General features: G+C 39.8%; 2 protein-coding genes across 3 annotated transcripts in view; one reads left to right on the top strand and one right to left on the bottom strand.

Moving 5' to 3' along the window:
- Nucleotides 1–17254, top strand: part of MFSD6 (major facilitator superfamily domain containing 6) — a 69678-nt gene that overhangs the window by 37381 nt on the left and 15043 nt on the right. For both annotated transcript variants that reach the window (XM_028122575.2, XM_088021617.1), the window contains exon 3: nucleotides 13495–13592. In XM_028122575.2, the coding sequence (XP_027978376.1) occupies nucleotides 13495–13592 (98 nt within the window). The remainder of the gene's footprint in view (nucleotides 1–13494; nucleotides 13593–17254) is intronic.
- Nucleotides 14908–17254, bottom strand: part of NEMP2 (nuclear envelope integral membrane protein 2) — a 47427-nt gene continuing 45080 nt past the window's right edge. Inside the window, exon 8 of the mRNA XM_028122606.2 lies at nucleotides 14908–16662. Within this exon, the coding sequence (XP_027978407.1) occupies nucleotides 16575–16662 (88 nt within the window). The 3' untranslated portion in view covers nucleotides 14908–16574. The remainder of the gene's footprint in view (nucleotides 16663–17254) is intronic.

Genomic DNA, 17254 nt, shown 5'->3' with positions numbered 1-17254 from the left:
AGAACACCTTTCAAATTTCCCTCACTTTGCCTCAAAGCCTTATGATCAGGGTGGAGGAGCTCTACTGACTATGGGAAGGGGTGGGATTTGACAGAAGACCTCGAGTTTGAGTCTTGGTTCTGTGATTTGTTTAACTTTGTGATCCTGGCAACTTGGCTAACCTTTCAGGGCCTTGATTTCTTCAGCTTTAAAGTAGGACTCATGATAACTCTTGCCCTTTCTATTTCAGAAGATTATTGGCAGGAATAAATGAGACACTAAGTGGGGAAAGTGCTAAAGAATTGGACAACATTATAGAAATATCAGTATGAGGGCTTAGGCATGGTGAGGGGCCTGCAGCAAGCAGAGGTCTCAAGGCCACTGAGGTTGATGCTCATTTTTCCCTAATGTCACGGAAAAGAGTGGGTTTGAACAAAATCTAATATTCAGTTAGAGTTCCCTATTTTAAAAAAGAACAAAATTTCTAGTCATAAAAATGTATTAATAAGTTTGGGGTAGGAGTATACTGTAATTGTTTTTGCAACATTTTTTCCTTTCTTAAAAAACCCATAACCTAATTTTCCCTTCAGGGAAGGTTAAGTTTAGCATTGTGAGTTGGGATTATATTGAATTAAGTCTGAAAGCCAGTGAAAGTTCAAGAAAGAGAGAAAGAGAGGGTAATGACTCAAAACCAGTGTTGCTAGGGTAGTTGACTCCTCGCAGTGGCTTCTGTGGAGCTACTTCAGGGATCAGGAATGGAAAAGATCAGGGCTCCTTTCAACCCCCTGGTGGGCTGAGCCCATCTCAGAGATTTCCCAGGCCCCTCTAGAGACCCACAGTGTTGATGAACGCAGCTTGTGTCTGTGGTCAGACCGACCCAAGATGGAGACTCTTAAGACAGCCCCTGTCTTTGCTCTCCTCTCACAAACCTGTTAGGGGTGTGTGTGTTTGTTGGGGGGGTGCCCCTCCCTAGTTTCTGTTCCTTACCCAGCCCAAGCCAGATAGCCGGTTTCTGATTATTTGACTTCAAAGTCTGCCTGCTTGGGGGGCAGAAATCCTGGCTCAACCTGTGTCCTCCCTCAACACTGACACTTGAGTTTTCTCAGGCTACCTTGGCAGAAATGGGCCATTTTATCTCAGAACAAAATTTTGCTTCTCAGTAAACTTTTCTTTTGTGATCCAGGATATTACAGGACAGCTGTTGACTGGCATTTGCTTTACTGCTTTCCTCTTATGCCATTCCTCCCAATGATTCATCAAAGTTTAAAATGTTAACCGTCTTCTAAAGCCAACTCAAACATACATCCAACTTCCCTGATCCAAGTGTACAGCTGTTACCAGAAGCAGAACCACGCTGACACCACCAGGCCCTGTTGCTGCCCGTCCAGTCCAGAGGCACTTCTCAGGCCCTTGTCCAGGCCTGACTTCATGCAGGAGCACAGCACATTGTTATTATCTACCAAAAGAGACATCAGGCAAGGGGGCAGGGACTTTGGCCTTGCACTGGCCAACCGATTTTGTGGCCCTGTTCTGCCTCTCTGGACCTCTGTTTCCTTGTCTCTATAAGAGGGTTAGACTTGATGCCGTGGCTTCTTTGAGATCAGACTCTATGATCTAACTTTCTACTGTGGTTGGTTTTAGTATGTGAAAAACCACAGAGCAAACCTCAGTGCTCCCTCCCCACCCCCCACCCCTGCAGACTCCGAATCCGAATGGCTTTTGCTGATAAGTCAGAAATGTGCACAAAGCCATTCATGCAAATTCATCCAGGCCTTGTCCTGAGGACAGACCGACAGACCGTCTGGTCAGAGGTAGGCGATATGATTTATGATAGCATTTGCTGGGAACTGTAGAGAGGATTTTCTTTCTGGAAAGCCAGTTGACTTGAATGGAAGTTAGAATCCTAAACCTTGGACATTTCTTCATGGACTCGCTCAGAAAGAATCCGTAAAATACTTGGCTGCCCTTGCTGAAATATTCGCATTTTATTCAATGGTAGTTGACACATCTGCACAGTATTGTGCATACATGTTTATTTGATCTTTTCAAAACCCCTATAGTATAAGCAGGACAGTTCTGAGCATCCTGAGAAAAGTTTGCCTCCAGGATGTCTGTGCCACGGACTCCACCACCTCAGCTGGGGTGCAGCCTATGCCCCACCGTGCTGCCCGCTGTACAAACGCGCTAATTAGCACTGTATGGCCAAGCCCTTCACTTTACCTCAACCACTGGAAAAGTAAATAGCAATCCCCTAGATAACATAAATGAATAAATGTAGTCAGATTGGGTTACACAAACTGCGTACAATTCTTTTCTAAGGGTGCAGCCTCACTCTGACTTTAGAAGCCCAGGGAAACTGTCAGTGCTGTCACACATTTTATTTCTGATCCAGATATTCTGATCTGACTAGAGAGTTCTTGAGTAAAACACTGGCATTCTTTACTGAATTTTGTTGGAATTGTCGGTATCCTTGGAGGTCATTATTGTGGCCTGAATTGTGTCCCCCCAGAATGCATATGTTGAAGTCCTAACCCCCAGCACCTCAAAATGTGACTGCATTTGGAGATGGGATCTTTAAAGAAGTAGCTAAGTTAGGCTGAAGTCGTTAGGGTAGCCTGGGGTCCTTACAAGACAAGGAGACTGGGCCACAGACACACACACAGGAAAGACCAGATGAGGAGGACACAGGGAAAAGATGGCCGTCTACAAGACAAGGAGAGAGGCCTCAGGAGAAACAAATCCTGCTGATACTTTGATCTCAGACTTCTAGACTCCAGAATTATGAGAAAATCAATCCTGCTATTTAAGTTTCCCAGTCTGAGGTATTTGTTATGGTAGAACTAGCAAACTAATACTGTCACATAGGCCTAGCTTGATCCCAGTTTAGGTTTCTTTCCCCCTAATCTTAGCAGATGGTTACTTAGCCTTTGGCCGCTTCTAGTGATGTGGAACTTGCTACCTCCCAGGGTAGCCAAGATCTTGTGTCACTTAGGACTCTTTCACTTGAGGAGGCAGAAAACTCAGAGTGGCTTAAGCTAAAGAGGGAATGTATTGTCTAACTGAGAAGTCTAGCAAATGGCTGTACGTGTAGCTTTAACCAGGGCTCCAGTGATGCAATCAGAACCTGAGTTTCTTCATCTCCCAGCTCTGTCTCCTGTAGGGTAGGCTTCCTAGGCCTGAGCTGGAAGTCCCAGGCAGGTCCAGGATCAAGTCCAGCTGAAAGGAGAGAATGCTGCATTCTATTAGTTTCTGCTTAGCAGCTAAAACAATTTTTGTCGTACTGACTGCTTGCAAGTGGTTAACACAGCCCATTCCCTCTTCAACAGAAAAGGCCTTTCTACATTTGAATGTCCCCTCCTATAGCTTTGCCTCTGCAGTTCTCTCATGGATTTTCCACAGAGCATCTTATCCCAGACTCCCTGTTGTTCTTTCCCCTCCTGATTCTGGCTCCTTTCTTTTTTGTCAGTGATCTCTTAATTGTTACCACTTCCTGCTGTGGTCTGGCCAAAGCCAAGATCAGTGAGACTATTATCTCCTTTTGGTTTGGTCATGATACTCCTTCAGCCTGAATTTTGATGAACTTGTTTAATTCCCTCAAATTTAGCTTAGGGTCAACTAAAACTCTTGAGGCCTTTTTCAAATTAATGGCTATACCACATGTCAGTGGCTGTTGTCTGGAAATGACAGAATTTGTATTTTATATATACGTCAGGTCATCTCATGGAAAATTTTTAAACAGAAATTTATGTGGGGTGTGTGCATGTGTGTCTGTTTGGTCATTTGACTGTTACTCAAATGGAAACTATAATAAAACAGCATATTGTGCTTTCCAAGTAGCTGGGTTCCATTAATGAAGGTTCTATTTTGTTTTGAACATCCTTATTTTTCTACCTGGAGATATACACAACCTAAGAAAAAGTAGACAGAATAACTAAAGGAACAATAGAGAGATGTAAATATGGCCAGGAACCAGCACAGTGACCCGACTGATGGTTTTCATAATTAGACTCTTAGCTTGATAATCATTGGGAGAGGAAATATTTGAAGGCAACCAAATAAAGAATGACTGAAGACCAGCAGAGGCTCAGACTTCACTTTCACCTTTTCTTTTTCTAACATAAAAAAAACAAACAAACAGGTACGTGAATAGTCTTTTTTCCTCCATTCACTCTTCTGACATACAGTACGGTTCTTATGCTCTGTTGGACAAGGACAGAGCGTAAACCAGCTACACTTGCTTTAATGGTAGAAGCTTAGCAGCCTGGTGTCTCTATTGGTGATCCCCTTGGCTGTGCTGTGGTTGATATGGGGGTGCCGCTGACTCTCTGAGCTTTGTGGCACTGATGCCACCTCTTACCCTTCCAGTGAGATGGGCCTGTGGGCACCCAAGAACCCTGTTACTGCTTGTGCACGTGTGTTGGAGATCCACTGCCTGATGCCTCAGGATGCCGCAAATAAACAAAACACAGACAGCTGTTCATATAAATGACTAAATATGTATCTTCAACCATAGCCTATTAACATTAATCACAAATGGTGCCAAGTATGGGCATCCATTTTCTTAATCATCCTAGTTCTAGGTCTTTTCTGTAGGCCAATTCATTCTTTCACGTACCTATCATATATATATATATATATTCTGATGAACCAAGTGTGTGTATACGTATACACACACACAAAATTATAAGCATAATACGTGCATAGTTCATATCTTGTTCACCACCATATCCCTGGCACTTAGCACAAGTGTATTCAATAAATATTTATTGAGTGATGTTCTATTTAAAGTATTCATATTGGGCGCCTGGGTGGCTCAGTCGTTAAGCGTCTGCCTTCGGCTTAGGTCATGGTCCCAGGGTCCTGGGATCGAGCCCCGCATCGGGCTCCCTGGTCCTCGGGAAGCCTGCTTCTCCCTCCCACTCCCCCTGCTTGTGTTCCCTCTCTTGCTGTCTCTCTCCGTCAAATAAATAAATAAAATCTTTAAAGTATTCATATTTTCCCTCTAGTTGATGAATATTTATTGAGTGCCTGCTGTGTGCCAAGCACTGGGGATCAAATCCAGCCAATATTACATGAAATTGACCTTACCCTGCACGGAGGACAGAGAGCTGGGCAGAGCACTGTGCCAAATAGGCTACAAGAAAGATGTTTTATAATGGAATCTTGTTTCTATTAGAAGCTTTGATTCAAAGGTTCCCATTGTGTGACATATACTTTCTGATGAACCAAGTGGTCCTTGAAGCAAATAAGCACTTCTCTTAAGACTGTCTCTACAGACTGCCATTTCCTTTGTTTAGAAAGAATACAGTAATGGCAGTGCTGATTATTTCATGTGCTTTTCTTAACTATTTGTATGTCTGTATGGTTTACTCGCATCTGATCTCTCAAAATAAGTTCAAAAGACAGAAGTAATATTGAATACTAGCTAGGATGTCATATTATTTTTAAGCCAAAATAGAGAACCAGATAATGATCCCTTCAGGTTGGAGACCTATTGGTCAAACATCATACATCATTTGCTGTGCTTATTTATAGCTACATGAAACATAGTGACTGATCTCTAGTCATTCTTTAAGAAAGTAGATATATGCATGGGAAAAAAATTCAAAAACTCAAAAAATTCAAAAATTCAAAAAATTCAAAAATTCAATTCATAAAAGATATCCAGTAAAGTCTCTCTCCCACCCCTGAAACACAGTTTCCCAGTGTCCTCCCTAGAGACAGTCAGTGTCATGAGGTTTTAGTGTATCTTTCCAGAGATATTCTGCTCACATGTAAGTGCATACACATATGAGCAACTCTCCTTCTCGGACATAAATATTAGTATGCTATACTCACTATTCTGTAGTGATTTTTAGCTTGCTTTAGATGGCAGCATCCAGGAGTTAGTGGTTGGTAGATTGATGATAAAACATAACATATTCAAAATTTAAATATTTTAAAACAAAAATATAAAAGCATTTGATAAACTTCTGATATAGGGTCAGACTTTTTTCTTTAAAAACAATTTTGCTGATTGGTGTTAAACCAAATGTACATAATCTATGATTTCTATTAGTTTTCGTTTCCTTAATGTGGAACACGAACTAAAAGATACTTTCAAAACAACCTCATAGCTGAATTCTTTTAATTTTTCATTGTTTTAACCCGGATTTTTTATGGTTGTCATTCCTATGTCTAATTTGACAGTTTTTTTGCCTTTTATATCTCTATTGTCATATGACTATCAAAAAATACATAACTGCTCAGCAAAGGAAGCAACCAACAAAACTAAAAGACAACATACTGAATGGGAGAAGACATTTGTAAATGACATATCCAATAAAGGGTTAGTATCCAAAATATATAAAGAACTTATACAACCCAACACCAAAAAAATCACATAATCCAATCAAGAAATGGGCAGAAGACATGATCAGACACTTGTCCAAAGAAGACATACAGATGGCCACAGACACATGAAAAGATGCTCAACATCACTCATCATCAGAGTAATGCAAATCAAAACCACAGTGAGATATCACCTCACATTTGTCAGAATGGCTAAAATCAAAAGCTCCAGAAACAACAAATGTTGGTAAGGATGTGGAGAAAAAGGAACCCTCGCGTGCTGTTGGTGGGAATGCAAACTGGTGCAGCCACTGTGGAAAACAGTACGGAGGTTCCTCAAAAAGTTAAAAAAAGAACTACCCTACAATCCAGTAAGAGAAACCGTGCTTCTTTTTGCCGTCCTATTTTATTTACATAAGATTACATTAAATTGTGTTACTATAGATTCATTGAGCACTTGAGCAAGGCCGGCTCCTTTTGAGTACAGAGATAAAGACATCTTCCTAGTTTCCCAGGAACTCACAGTCATCTGTGTGTAAGGTGTAGACTGTGACAAATAGTCTAATGGAAACAAATAGTCTAATAGTATAACAGAAGAACAGGAGGGGATAGGATCAATTGTTCCTGGAGACATCTGGAGACATTTCTTGAAAGGGATGATCCCTTTCAAGAATGGACTCTTAGAGAGGCCAGTGCCCAAAGTTGTGTCAAGGACAGGTATGTTATCAGCTCTGGCACTTCTAGGTAAGCACTTGGTCTGAGCATGAGGTGTGGGAGCTCCTGCCACATGTTGTTCAGGCCACTGACTGTGGCCATATCTCCTTCCCTCTCTCTGGTTGCTTTTGCTACCCCTGGGGCATGAGAAGAATATACCATGATGGTGGCTTGGATCACTTCCTTAGAGTGGGAATTCTAAGGAATGCCAGTGATGATCCTTTCAAACCAGTGAGCCATGGGAATGGAACACAGAATGGCAGGAAAGGACAGGGAGAGAACAAGAAGAGGGAGAGAGGACAGGAGACTACAGATAGTGATGATAAAAACCTACTCTGCTAGACAGGGGCAGAGAAATCCTGGCAAGACATCCACAGTAACGCTAATGGAGGTTGGTTGGGAAGAGGGAGATGGATATGAGAAAACATTCATTTTCTAGACTGACATTTAACTCTTTGAAGGCTTAAACCTTATATTTTAATTATTTTCTAGAGAGTTTGGATATATTTTTTCCTACCTTTTTTTTTTTTTTTATTTTGTCATAATGTCTTTTTTTTATTGTTATGTTAATCACCATATATTACATCATTAGGTTTTGGTGCAGTGTTCCATGATTCATTGTTTGTTCATAACACCCAGTGCTCCATGCAGAACGTGCCCTCCTCAATACCCATCACCAGGCTAACCCATCCCCCTACCCCCCTCCCCTCTAGAACCCTCAGTTTGTTTTTCAGAGTCCATCATCTCTCATGGTTCGTCTCCCCCTCCGACATACTCCCCTTTTCTTCCTCTCCTGTTATCTTCTTCTTTTTCTTTTTTCTTAAAATATGTTGCGTTATTTGTTTCAGAAGTACAGATCTGTGATTCAACAGTCTTGCACAATTCACAGCGCTCACCGTAGCACATACCCTCCCCAATGTCTATCACCCAGCCACCCCATCCCTCCCACCCCCAACCACTCCAGTAACACTAAGTTTCTTTCCTGAGATTAAGAATTCCTCATATCAGTGAGGTCATGTGATACATGTCTTTCTCTGATTGACTTATTTCACTCAGCATAACACCCTACCTTTTTACAAATTAATGACTATAGGAAACCTCATCCTCTTAAGGTCATCAGTATAAATTGGTGGTTATGCCTGAAATAAGCTTCATTCTTGGGGAGGAGGGCACTGCTTACATTCGAATGCTTACATTAAGCTCCAAAATCTTGACTTACTAGCAGCTGATGTCTGCCTGGTCTAGAAAGACATCTGTAACAATATCTGAAGGAGTCTTTTTTACTGACAAGTTTATATAGACTATAAAAGGATGATCTAGGAATAATGGAACCCAACTTAGGGATGAGACCATATACTGTTTACCTACAGAAAATATACTGTTTATCATACATGAGGCAGACTATAGACTCTGCTCCAAGTATCTGGTATAAATGACCAATTCTATCTCATTAGGAACGGCTAAAAACTCCCACAAGATGTAGCTGAGGAAATTGTCCAAGTGGTTTGTAACCTGTTCAAAATGTTTTCTGAATCTTAAATTTGTTGCTAGTCTATCTTCATCTCCCCCTGGGCCCTTGAGCAACACTTTCTGTGCACTGGAAGGCGTGCATCTTTGTGTGCGGGCTTGTAACACAGGTAGCATAGAATTTTCAGTCTATCTGCAAATACTCCACTTCTGAGTGCTAAAAGCAATCCTCATCCAGGGTATTTTGTTTTTATTTAGTGGTTTTTCCTTTTTGAAGAGGTTTTAGGTCTCTCCAGTAGAGGCTTTGTAAATGCTTGCTGCCAATTCATTTGGCTGAGAATGGGATCCCGTTGTGTGGTATTGCTCTTTTGTCTCTGAGATCTGAGCATTGTCATAATCCTGCGGTGGGTCGTTTCTTTGAGGCTCATAGCCTGTGTTGTCTCTGGAATAAAGACTAATTTCCAGATTGGATCTGGATTGGAGAAGTTCACTCATCTCTTCATAAATCCTTAGACTTTGATTCTCCTTATATCTTTCAGACACCCTGTCTACAAACACTTGAGGTTTATGGTTAACATACATGGTATCTTAATAACGTTTACTGAGCAAAATTCATGTTCATTGTGGTTTAGAGAGACTTTCAGGGGGTATTCAGCCACATTATAGATGGGTTGAAACTGGAAAGTAGGGCATCATAACTAATCTACACTTCGTAAGGAACTGCAGAATGGATCACAGTTATAACTATATCTTGAATACTGTGTCTGAAAAAAAAGTTCCAGTTTTATTATAAGATAACCACCAATTTGTCCTGCCAATACTGAGAATTGTGGTTACATAAGAAATTAGGATGTCGTAAGCACTTTTTCTTCTCCTTTTATATTTTGCTCAAATACAGAATCAAGGTATTTGACAGGGGATTTGGGTTTTCCATGGTGTAGTTGTTTTCTGATAAATCATTTGTTTCTTACCAATTGTGTTCCTTCTCTTTATAGGTAAGTTCACTTACACCAACAACCTATTCTAAAATTGCCTTTATTTCTTGCCTAATTTTATACTTACTGACTTCCTGTTGTGATATGGGAAAGCGATGATGTTGTCTCCGAACTTCATTTTTAGGCGTTCGTTTTAGGTATCTGTATCTCAGTGAGAAGCATTTTTCACCCTATTCTTCTGTATTTCCAGACCTCTCAGTGCTAAAGAATACTCTAGGCCTCTGAACATGTGCTCTATATTCAGTATAAACAATTCGATTGTCTAGAAGATGATTAGGAAAACGTTTTAAATTTCTTTTTATTAGCAAATCCCTAATTTCATGAGTGTGCATAAATTCATTTGCTAGGGCTGCAATAACAAAGCACCACAGACTGGATGGCTTAAAAAACCAGAAACTTATTTCCTTACAGTTCTAGAAGCCAAAAGTGCAAGATCAAGGTGTCAGCAGGTTGTATTTCTTCTGAGGGACTCTCCTCCTTGGCTTGTGTTCTTCCAGTGTCTTTACCTGGTCTTCTGTGTGTCTCTGACCTGTTCCCTTTCTTCTTGCCAGGACACCAGTCATACTGGATTAGGACCCGCCCATCTGACATCATTTTACCTTAATTACCTCTTTACAGGCCCTATCTCTATACATAGTCACACTCCAGGGTACTAGGGGTTAGGACTTAGGACTTCAACATAGGAGTTTCACAGGGACACAATTCAGCCCATAATGGTGAATAATATCTCAGTTTAAATATCGCATTCAGGTATTAAAGAGATTCTTAGGTTGCTGAAATACTTTTAAGTGACTATTTAATAAATACGTACCTACTTCTTTCCCTTTTCATAGATCAAAATGTTGCCTTCCTTTCTGCTCACAATTTTACCTTTGCTGACTTCTTGAAGCCACTGGCTGCCCCAGAATGGTTGGTGAGGAAGAAATGCTAGTGCTCCTTTCTCTTTTGTCAGAAAACAAAAGTGTACTCGGATATTTTTCTTTAAGATGATGATGATGCGATTTTCTGAGTGCTATTTGGGTGATTCGCTGTATTGCATTTATCAAAACAAGCCTGCACCATACACGTTATTATCTTCACTTGATACAGGAAGAAACTGAGGTTCAGAGAGATGAAGTAACTTGCCCTGGATACCTCTTTTTTCGCTTTTCTCCTGTAAGGCATCTGTTTGGTCGTATCAATTGTGAGATGAGAAATGTGGGACAGAAGCGAAAGATATCAAGCTGATAGCCACTGGCTTCTTGGTGGCAATCTGAGACCTAAGGGTCCCAGAAGTTATAGACTCCAATGACTGAATTCCACATGGTAGAGGTTTGAAGGCACAGCACAATCGACCTATTAAACTGGGCTGATTGTCTTTGCGTTACTTTTAGGCTAGGACCTGTGGATTATGGTCTGCATTGAACAACAGCTGTCAGGATAACTGCTTCAGAGGTGGTCTCAAAAGAAAGGTTCAGGATATGCAATATGAACACAAGGAAGAGGTATTACCAAAATTTTTTGTAATGGAATTATGGGAAAGTATTAGTGGGAGCTGCTTAGAGTGAGCTAGACCAGTGGTTCTTCACCCTGGCTTAGTGTCTGAATAAACTGGGAAACTTTCTAAAGCACAATGCCTGGGTTCTAACCATAGAGATCTTTATCAAGACTAGCATGGGTCTGGACATCTGTTGTTTTTAATAGTTACCTGAGTAAATCTGACATATAGCCAAAGTTAACAAGAACTAAGGAGCTAGATCAGGGGTTAGCAGCCTACGGCCCATGGGCCAAATCTGGCCTGCTACCTGTTTTTATATGACCCAGAACTAAGAATGGTGTCTATACTTTTAGGGGGTTGAAAAAAAATCAAAGAATAATAATATTTTGTGATGCATAAAAATTACAGTTGACCCTTGATCAACATGGGTTTGAACTATGAGGGTCCACTAATAAATTTTTTTTCAGTAAATACAGTACAGTACTGCAAATGTATTTTCCTTATGTTTTTCTTTTTCTTTTTTTAAAGATTTCATGTATTTATTTGAGAGCACAAGTAGGCAGAGCAGCAGGCAGAGGGAGAGGGAGAAACAGGCTCCCCACTGAGCCCCCAATGCGGGGGCTCAGCTCGATCCCTGGGATCATGACCTGAGCCGAAGGCCGCCACTCAACTGAGCCACCCAGGCACCCCCTTTATGTTTTTCTTAATAACATTTTTTTCTCTATCTTATTTTAATAATACAGTATATAATACATATATAAAATATGTGTTAATTGACTGTTTATGTTATTGGTAAGGCTTCCAGTCAGTAGTAGACTACCTGTAGTTAAGTTCTGCGGGGAGTCAAAAGTTACATGTGGATTTTCTACTGTGCAGGGGGCCAGCACCCCTAACCCCTGCATTGTTCAGAGGTCAACTATCTATGAAATTTAAATTTCACTGTTCATAATTCAGATTTTATTGGAACACAGCCATCCATGCTCATTCATATACATATTGTCTGTGGTTGCTTTCACACTACAGTGGCAAGGTTGAGGAGGTGCAAGAGACATACAAAGCCTAAACTATTTATGGTATGGCCCTTTATAGGAAATGTTTACTGACCCCTGAGTTAGGCTATGTCAAGATCATTAACAGAGCTAGATTAGAACTTAAAAAGAAAGCACAGATTTGTGTAACTTGTATGTTTGTGTAGTATATTTTGCACTTTAATTTCCTATAGGCTTTTTTTGTTGCTGTTGTTTTCTAGCAGAGGGACCCGGGTTGATGGATCTGTAGCTACTTTGTTCAGGAAATTTTTAATCAAACAGGATTGGAACATATACTTTTTTCCTCAAGTCATAGCAGTACAAAGAACATAATGTCCACAGAATATGATAACCCAGACCTTTTCAATACTGAAGATCTCCTAAATCCCTTTTAATACCCATTTCCTATCCCATCTCTGCCCCTCAGGCCTTTTTTGTCTTTCTCCCATCCTTCTCTTCCATATTTGCAGTTAATACCAGCTGGATGCCTCAAAGCTTTCCTTTCCTTGATTCAAGGTTGGGAAAAGAGAACAGTGTTTACTGGAATGATTTTAATATAAAAATGTAGTTGAGCAAGATTAGGAAAATACCACTGACTGTCCTATTGGCTTATTTCTTTTACCTTTGAGTTTTCATCCACTTGAATTGAGAAAAAAAAAAAAAAGAAAAGCATTAAACTTAGGAAGATTAACAGAAAATGGAAAACAAACTAGAAAGAGAAATCGCTACCATCATGTTGTTTTGTATAAAGAAGCAGCCACCATTTGCTTCCAAACCAGCTCATCCAGGTCAGAATGAGAGAATGTAACCCTATGCTTGGATGCACCACTTAAGGTCTTTATTTATTTTTTTGTCATAATTTTGGTGGTGGTGTTTGTGAGGGGGAAAGCGATGTTGATATATATTTATTAGTTTGGTCAGCATATGATATCATGGATTTATTTTTAAATAATGAAGATGTATCAGTTGAACTGATATGAAAAAGTATTTGATTTCCAAATAGTTTATTGTTCATCATTGGATGATAGTTTTTGATGACCTTGAGAGCCTCCTTATAAAACTCCTTGGTGTCTTGGGAATTGCATGCAAGAGCGCGTCCGTACTCATGTTCTCATCTCTACCCTGTCCTTCCCCCGTCATAGTGAAGTAGCTCTCATCCCGGGCATATTTGCCCTACAGCCACCTGGAAAGAAGCCTATAATGTCATTACAGATGGCAGTGTGCCCAGACTGTCTTAAAAAAGCATTGGCTGTGCTAATTAAGTTTCAGGAAGGGTGATGTTCACTTTTATATTAACAAGTGTTTTGAAAAGACTGAGGACAGATATGTTAGAAGCAGTTTTCTTATTCCTAAGAATTCATGGTTAAATTTAGTTGTCCTTCAGCTTCCCGACTCCTAATTTTGAACACTGCTGGATAATGGATGGTTTGGACAGGGGAAAATGTACTTAATATTTGCAGGGCCTCAACTTACTTCCCTTTGTTCGTTCATTCGTTTGTTGAAGGGTTCTTTACATCGGTCTGGCCTGCAACACAGCTCGTTACATTTATATTTCCTACCTGGAAAACGCCTGGACTGTTCTCCCCATGGAAGTTCTTCAAGGTAAGTTAACAGCTGGAATGAATTGTTGTTCTACCTGACTAAGCTATGACTATGTAAAAGTTTAGTGGCCTCGAGCATCTGACTCTGAAAGGAAGGCCAGACCTACTGTTTTATAGGATTTTGAAGTGGTTGTTAGGGAAGAGGTGACATCAGGGGGGTTGGTTCGTCATCAGTTACTCTGAGTCTTCTGTGTTTGTTGAGCCAGACAAAGCTGAATTTGTCTTAACACCCTTGTGATTTAACAAAAAAGGAACTCTGGAATAAACTCTATGTACAGTTGTTAAGTGTATACATCCAAAGGTAGTTTTAAGTATAAAAGGATTTATCTTTTAAAGACTTTGGTGTTTTGGTGTTTGTAGGTTAACTGTACATATTGAAAAAAAAGGTTGTCATAATTATTTTGTTTCTTCGGTTTCTTTTATCACATCTAGTGATTTACAACTAAAGCTTTATAGTCAAGCTATTATTTTCCCATGAACGTTTTAAATCTTTGCTCAAATATCCTGACCAGAGTTCTCTTTGCTTCACTGGACTGTTTCCCTTCACAACAGATAACTTTGAAAAAAAATTTCTAGGAAGCTCTTGCCATGTGGCTTAGGAGCAATACAAACTTGTATTTCTATACAAAGCTCATTGCCATATTAGCTCATATAATCTAGACTATATACTGAAGACCCTTGTTAACTGCTTGGCTGAACCATTTGGTGGTTGGCATGATGATTAAAATAAAGGTTTAGGACAAGATTATCAGAGTTGAGGTCTTCTGGGATGGCCCAGGCTCCTAAATCAGTAATTGTACTGAATAGTCTGTGATTATATACAATTTCATTAGCTTTATAGCCTGCCATTATCATTTTCCCTAAACCTGAGGATACAAGTACAACACAATGAATATAATTTCTCATCATGATATCTAAGATGAAAGACTCATTATTGTACATCTAAACAAAATGTACAAAATGCAAGCTCATTCATCAATTCCCATTGTGGCAATGAAAAAGAAAACCCATCCCTCTTGAAAGGAGATAATTTTTATTCACATTATAAAATTAAAATATATACATACTCTAAAGGTGCTTTTCTCAGGCCTGATGCAATGGTATAATTGGTGAAAGGAGATTTTGTTTAAAATAGAAAATGGAAATTTGGTCTTATAATAAATGGTTGTTTATAATAATTAGAAAGGACATTGTAATACATGCATATGTATCTTTTTCTCCTTTTAATTTAATATGAATTAGATGGAAAAGGACATAAATGACTCAAGACAGCAAGAGAGAAGCTTTTTACATGAAATGGTTAAAGGAACAACAAAGGAATTTTATAAGAGGAGAAAAAATAAATGCTGTTATGAATCAAAAAACTTTTTTCCTGTTAATTTATCCAAGATAAACAGCTACAAGAGTCAGGCAGCATGCTGGGAATGTCATAAATGCAATAAAATGTAATAAAAAATAATATATTAATTTAGAAGGCCCCACCATCTGTTGTGGAAGCTGGATGTGTAAACACATAATTACCACAGTGTGTTAGATGGAATCAGAAAAATGTGCCAGGTAACACAGAAGAAGCTCCTTGGAAGGAGCAGGGGATGGAATGATAAAGATATTATTGAAAGATTCCCCCCAGGAAATCACATATAAGCTGGATTTTGAAGGGTGCATAGGAATACAGTATGGCATACAGAAAATGCCAGAAAGCCATGTGCCCAGGCTAAGAAGTAGAAAGCAGAGTGGCAACTTCAGGGAAACAAAGTGTATGCCGTGGCCATAGTTAAATATTTATGGATACCTCAGGGCGATTATCCCAGCATTTAGGGAGCTGGCCATGTTTGAAATCCAAACAGGCGTTCTGCTCCCCGTGGCAGGCTACAATTTATACCTCTGTGGTTCATTTTATTTTCCCCTGTGCCAGTAGAAATCTAGTTACTGATCTGAAGCAAGTAAGAAAGGGTATCTGTAAATACATAGAGTCTCCTTGTCTCATAGAGGACTCTGTGAACACTTCTAAGAGCTCTTTGTGTCTAGACTGGAGGAGACAGTCTCATTCCCTGGCAGAAGTGTGTTTTGTTATGTTTTGGTTGTACAACAAAACAAAATCCCTTGCCTTTGTTAGATCCATACCCACCCCACAGAAAGTAGTGGATCACGCACGTCGAATAAATCCTGCATCACAGAAATACACTTCTGACTGAAGAGGTTTGTTTTGCCAGTCTGGATTTTTCTACCTTTACAGATATTGTCCAAATGACTTTAAAGTCTTTGTGCTTGAGGCAGCTCTACTTAGGATATGGTAAAGACAAGGAACAATGATGACAAAACACTGATTTAATTATGGGACGATCCCATTGTCATGATATAGATGCTCCTTAATTCCTTGACTGGAATTGTTACTGATGATTAAAAAGACTAGTCTCAATGGGGTGGTGGCTAGGAAGTGGGATTTTGGCTCTCTTCATTGATGATCTTGACACTTGAATAGTCAGTACTTCCATTCTTTGATTCCCAAACAGTGCCACACCAGTCTTCTTAAAAAAATAGAGGTGAGTCTGTCTCTTCATTCTGTTACCCCTTGGCTCTTCCCCGGAACACCACGAGAACTAGTATCTACCTGGTGGGCAACTGAAGGGGAGGAGACAAGGGATGCTCTTTATTCCCTATCTTCCACTGCCCGTCTCTTCCTCTTTTGGGTTATATGTAACTAACAAAGGAGGATTCCTTGTTATCCGTCATTCCTTGGAGCTTTTGATCATCATCTCAGCATTTGTCTCCTTGGGTCATGTTGGTAATAATTAGCAAATGAGATGGGGATGAAGTAAATTTCCTCCTCTCTAGGCCCCTAGTAAGGAGGCTCTGCAGGTATCCACTTGGGGATCGAGGTAAGACTGCTGGATACTGTTGGGAATTGTGAGGATGTTTCTTTCCCATGATCTTTCTCATATTTCGTGGCATTCTTGCAAGCTTATCCTTTTAGCAGTCTTGGCTACCATCTGCAGCAAACACGTTGTTCTGTAGGCAACTGGCAATACCATGTACAGAAGCAGAAGACATATTTCCTGCCCATAAGGAGCCTGCAATTTATTTTAAAAAGAGACAGTGAGTCTAAGTCCCCAAAGCATTGCTAGGTGAAGTAGAGGGGGTGTGAGTTTATATTTATTTCTCAAGATCTGTTTTTAAAAACCCATAGGAATTTTCTCTATTGGTTTTGTACAAGAAGCATTTAAACATTCATGATTGTGATGAGGTATATATACTTTACTGTATATATAACAAATCAAACCCAGATTTGTTATGCTCCTTCCTATGCAGGTATTGGTTGTGAATACTTGAAACTTTGAGATGAATGTGATCAAAATTATTCTTGTTATTAAAATGCATTTAAGGAATGTAATATATGGTGATTAACATAACAATAAAAGAATTAAAAAAAATGCATTTAAGGAAATTAGGCCCAGCCCAGGGCTGCTGTAACTAAAGAGGTCCTTTAAGGTACTTGGCTGAATGGTCCGAGCACTGAAGGGTGAAGATGAGGTCTGTGTCAGGTCCTTCTCTGCAGAAAGCTCGATCAGTGGGAGCTGGGTTAAGATTTTGATGAAAGATGGTTTTTTAAGTGTCACCAGTAGGAGGGCTTGAACTGGTATTTATGAAGCTTTGCTTTTTATT

The sequence above is a fragment of the Eumetopias jubatus genome, unplaced genomic scaffold (assembly GCF_037043125.1).
Source record: "Eumetopias jubatus isolate StellerSeaLion01/CBP00866 unplaced genomic scaffold, mEumJub1_p1.0 scaffold_3, whole genome shotgun sequence".
Lineage (NCBI taxonomy): Eukaryota > Metazoa > Chordata > Mammalia > Carnivora > Otariidae > Eumetopias > Eumetopias jubatus.
This window is presented reverse-complemented; position numbering and strand designations above follow the sequence as displayed.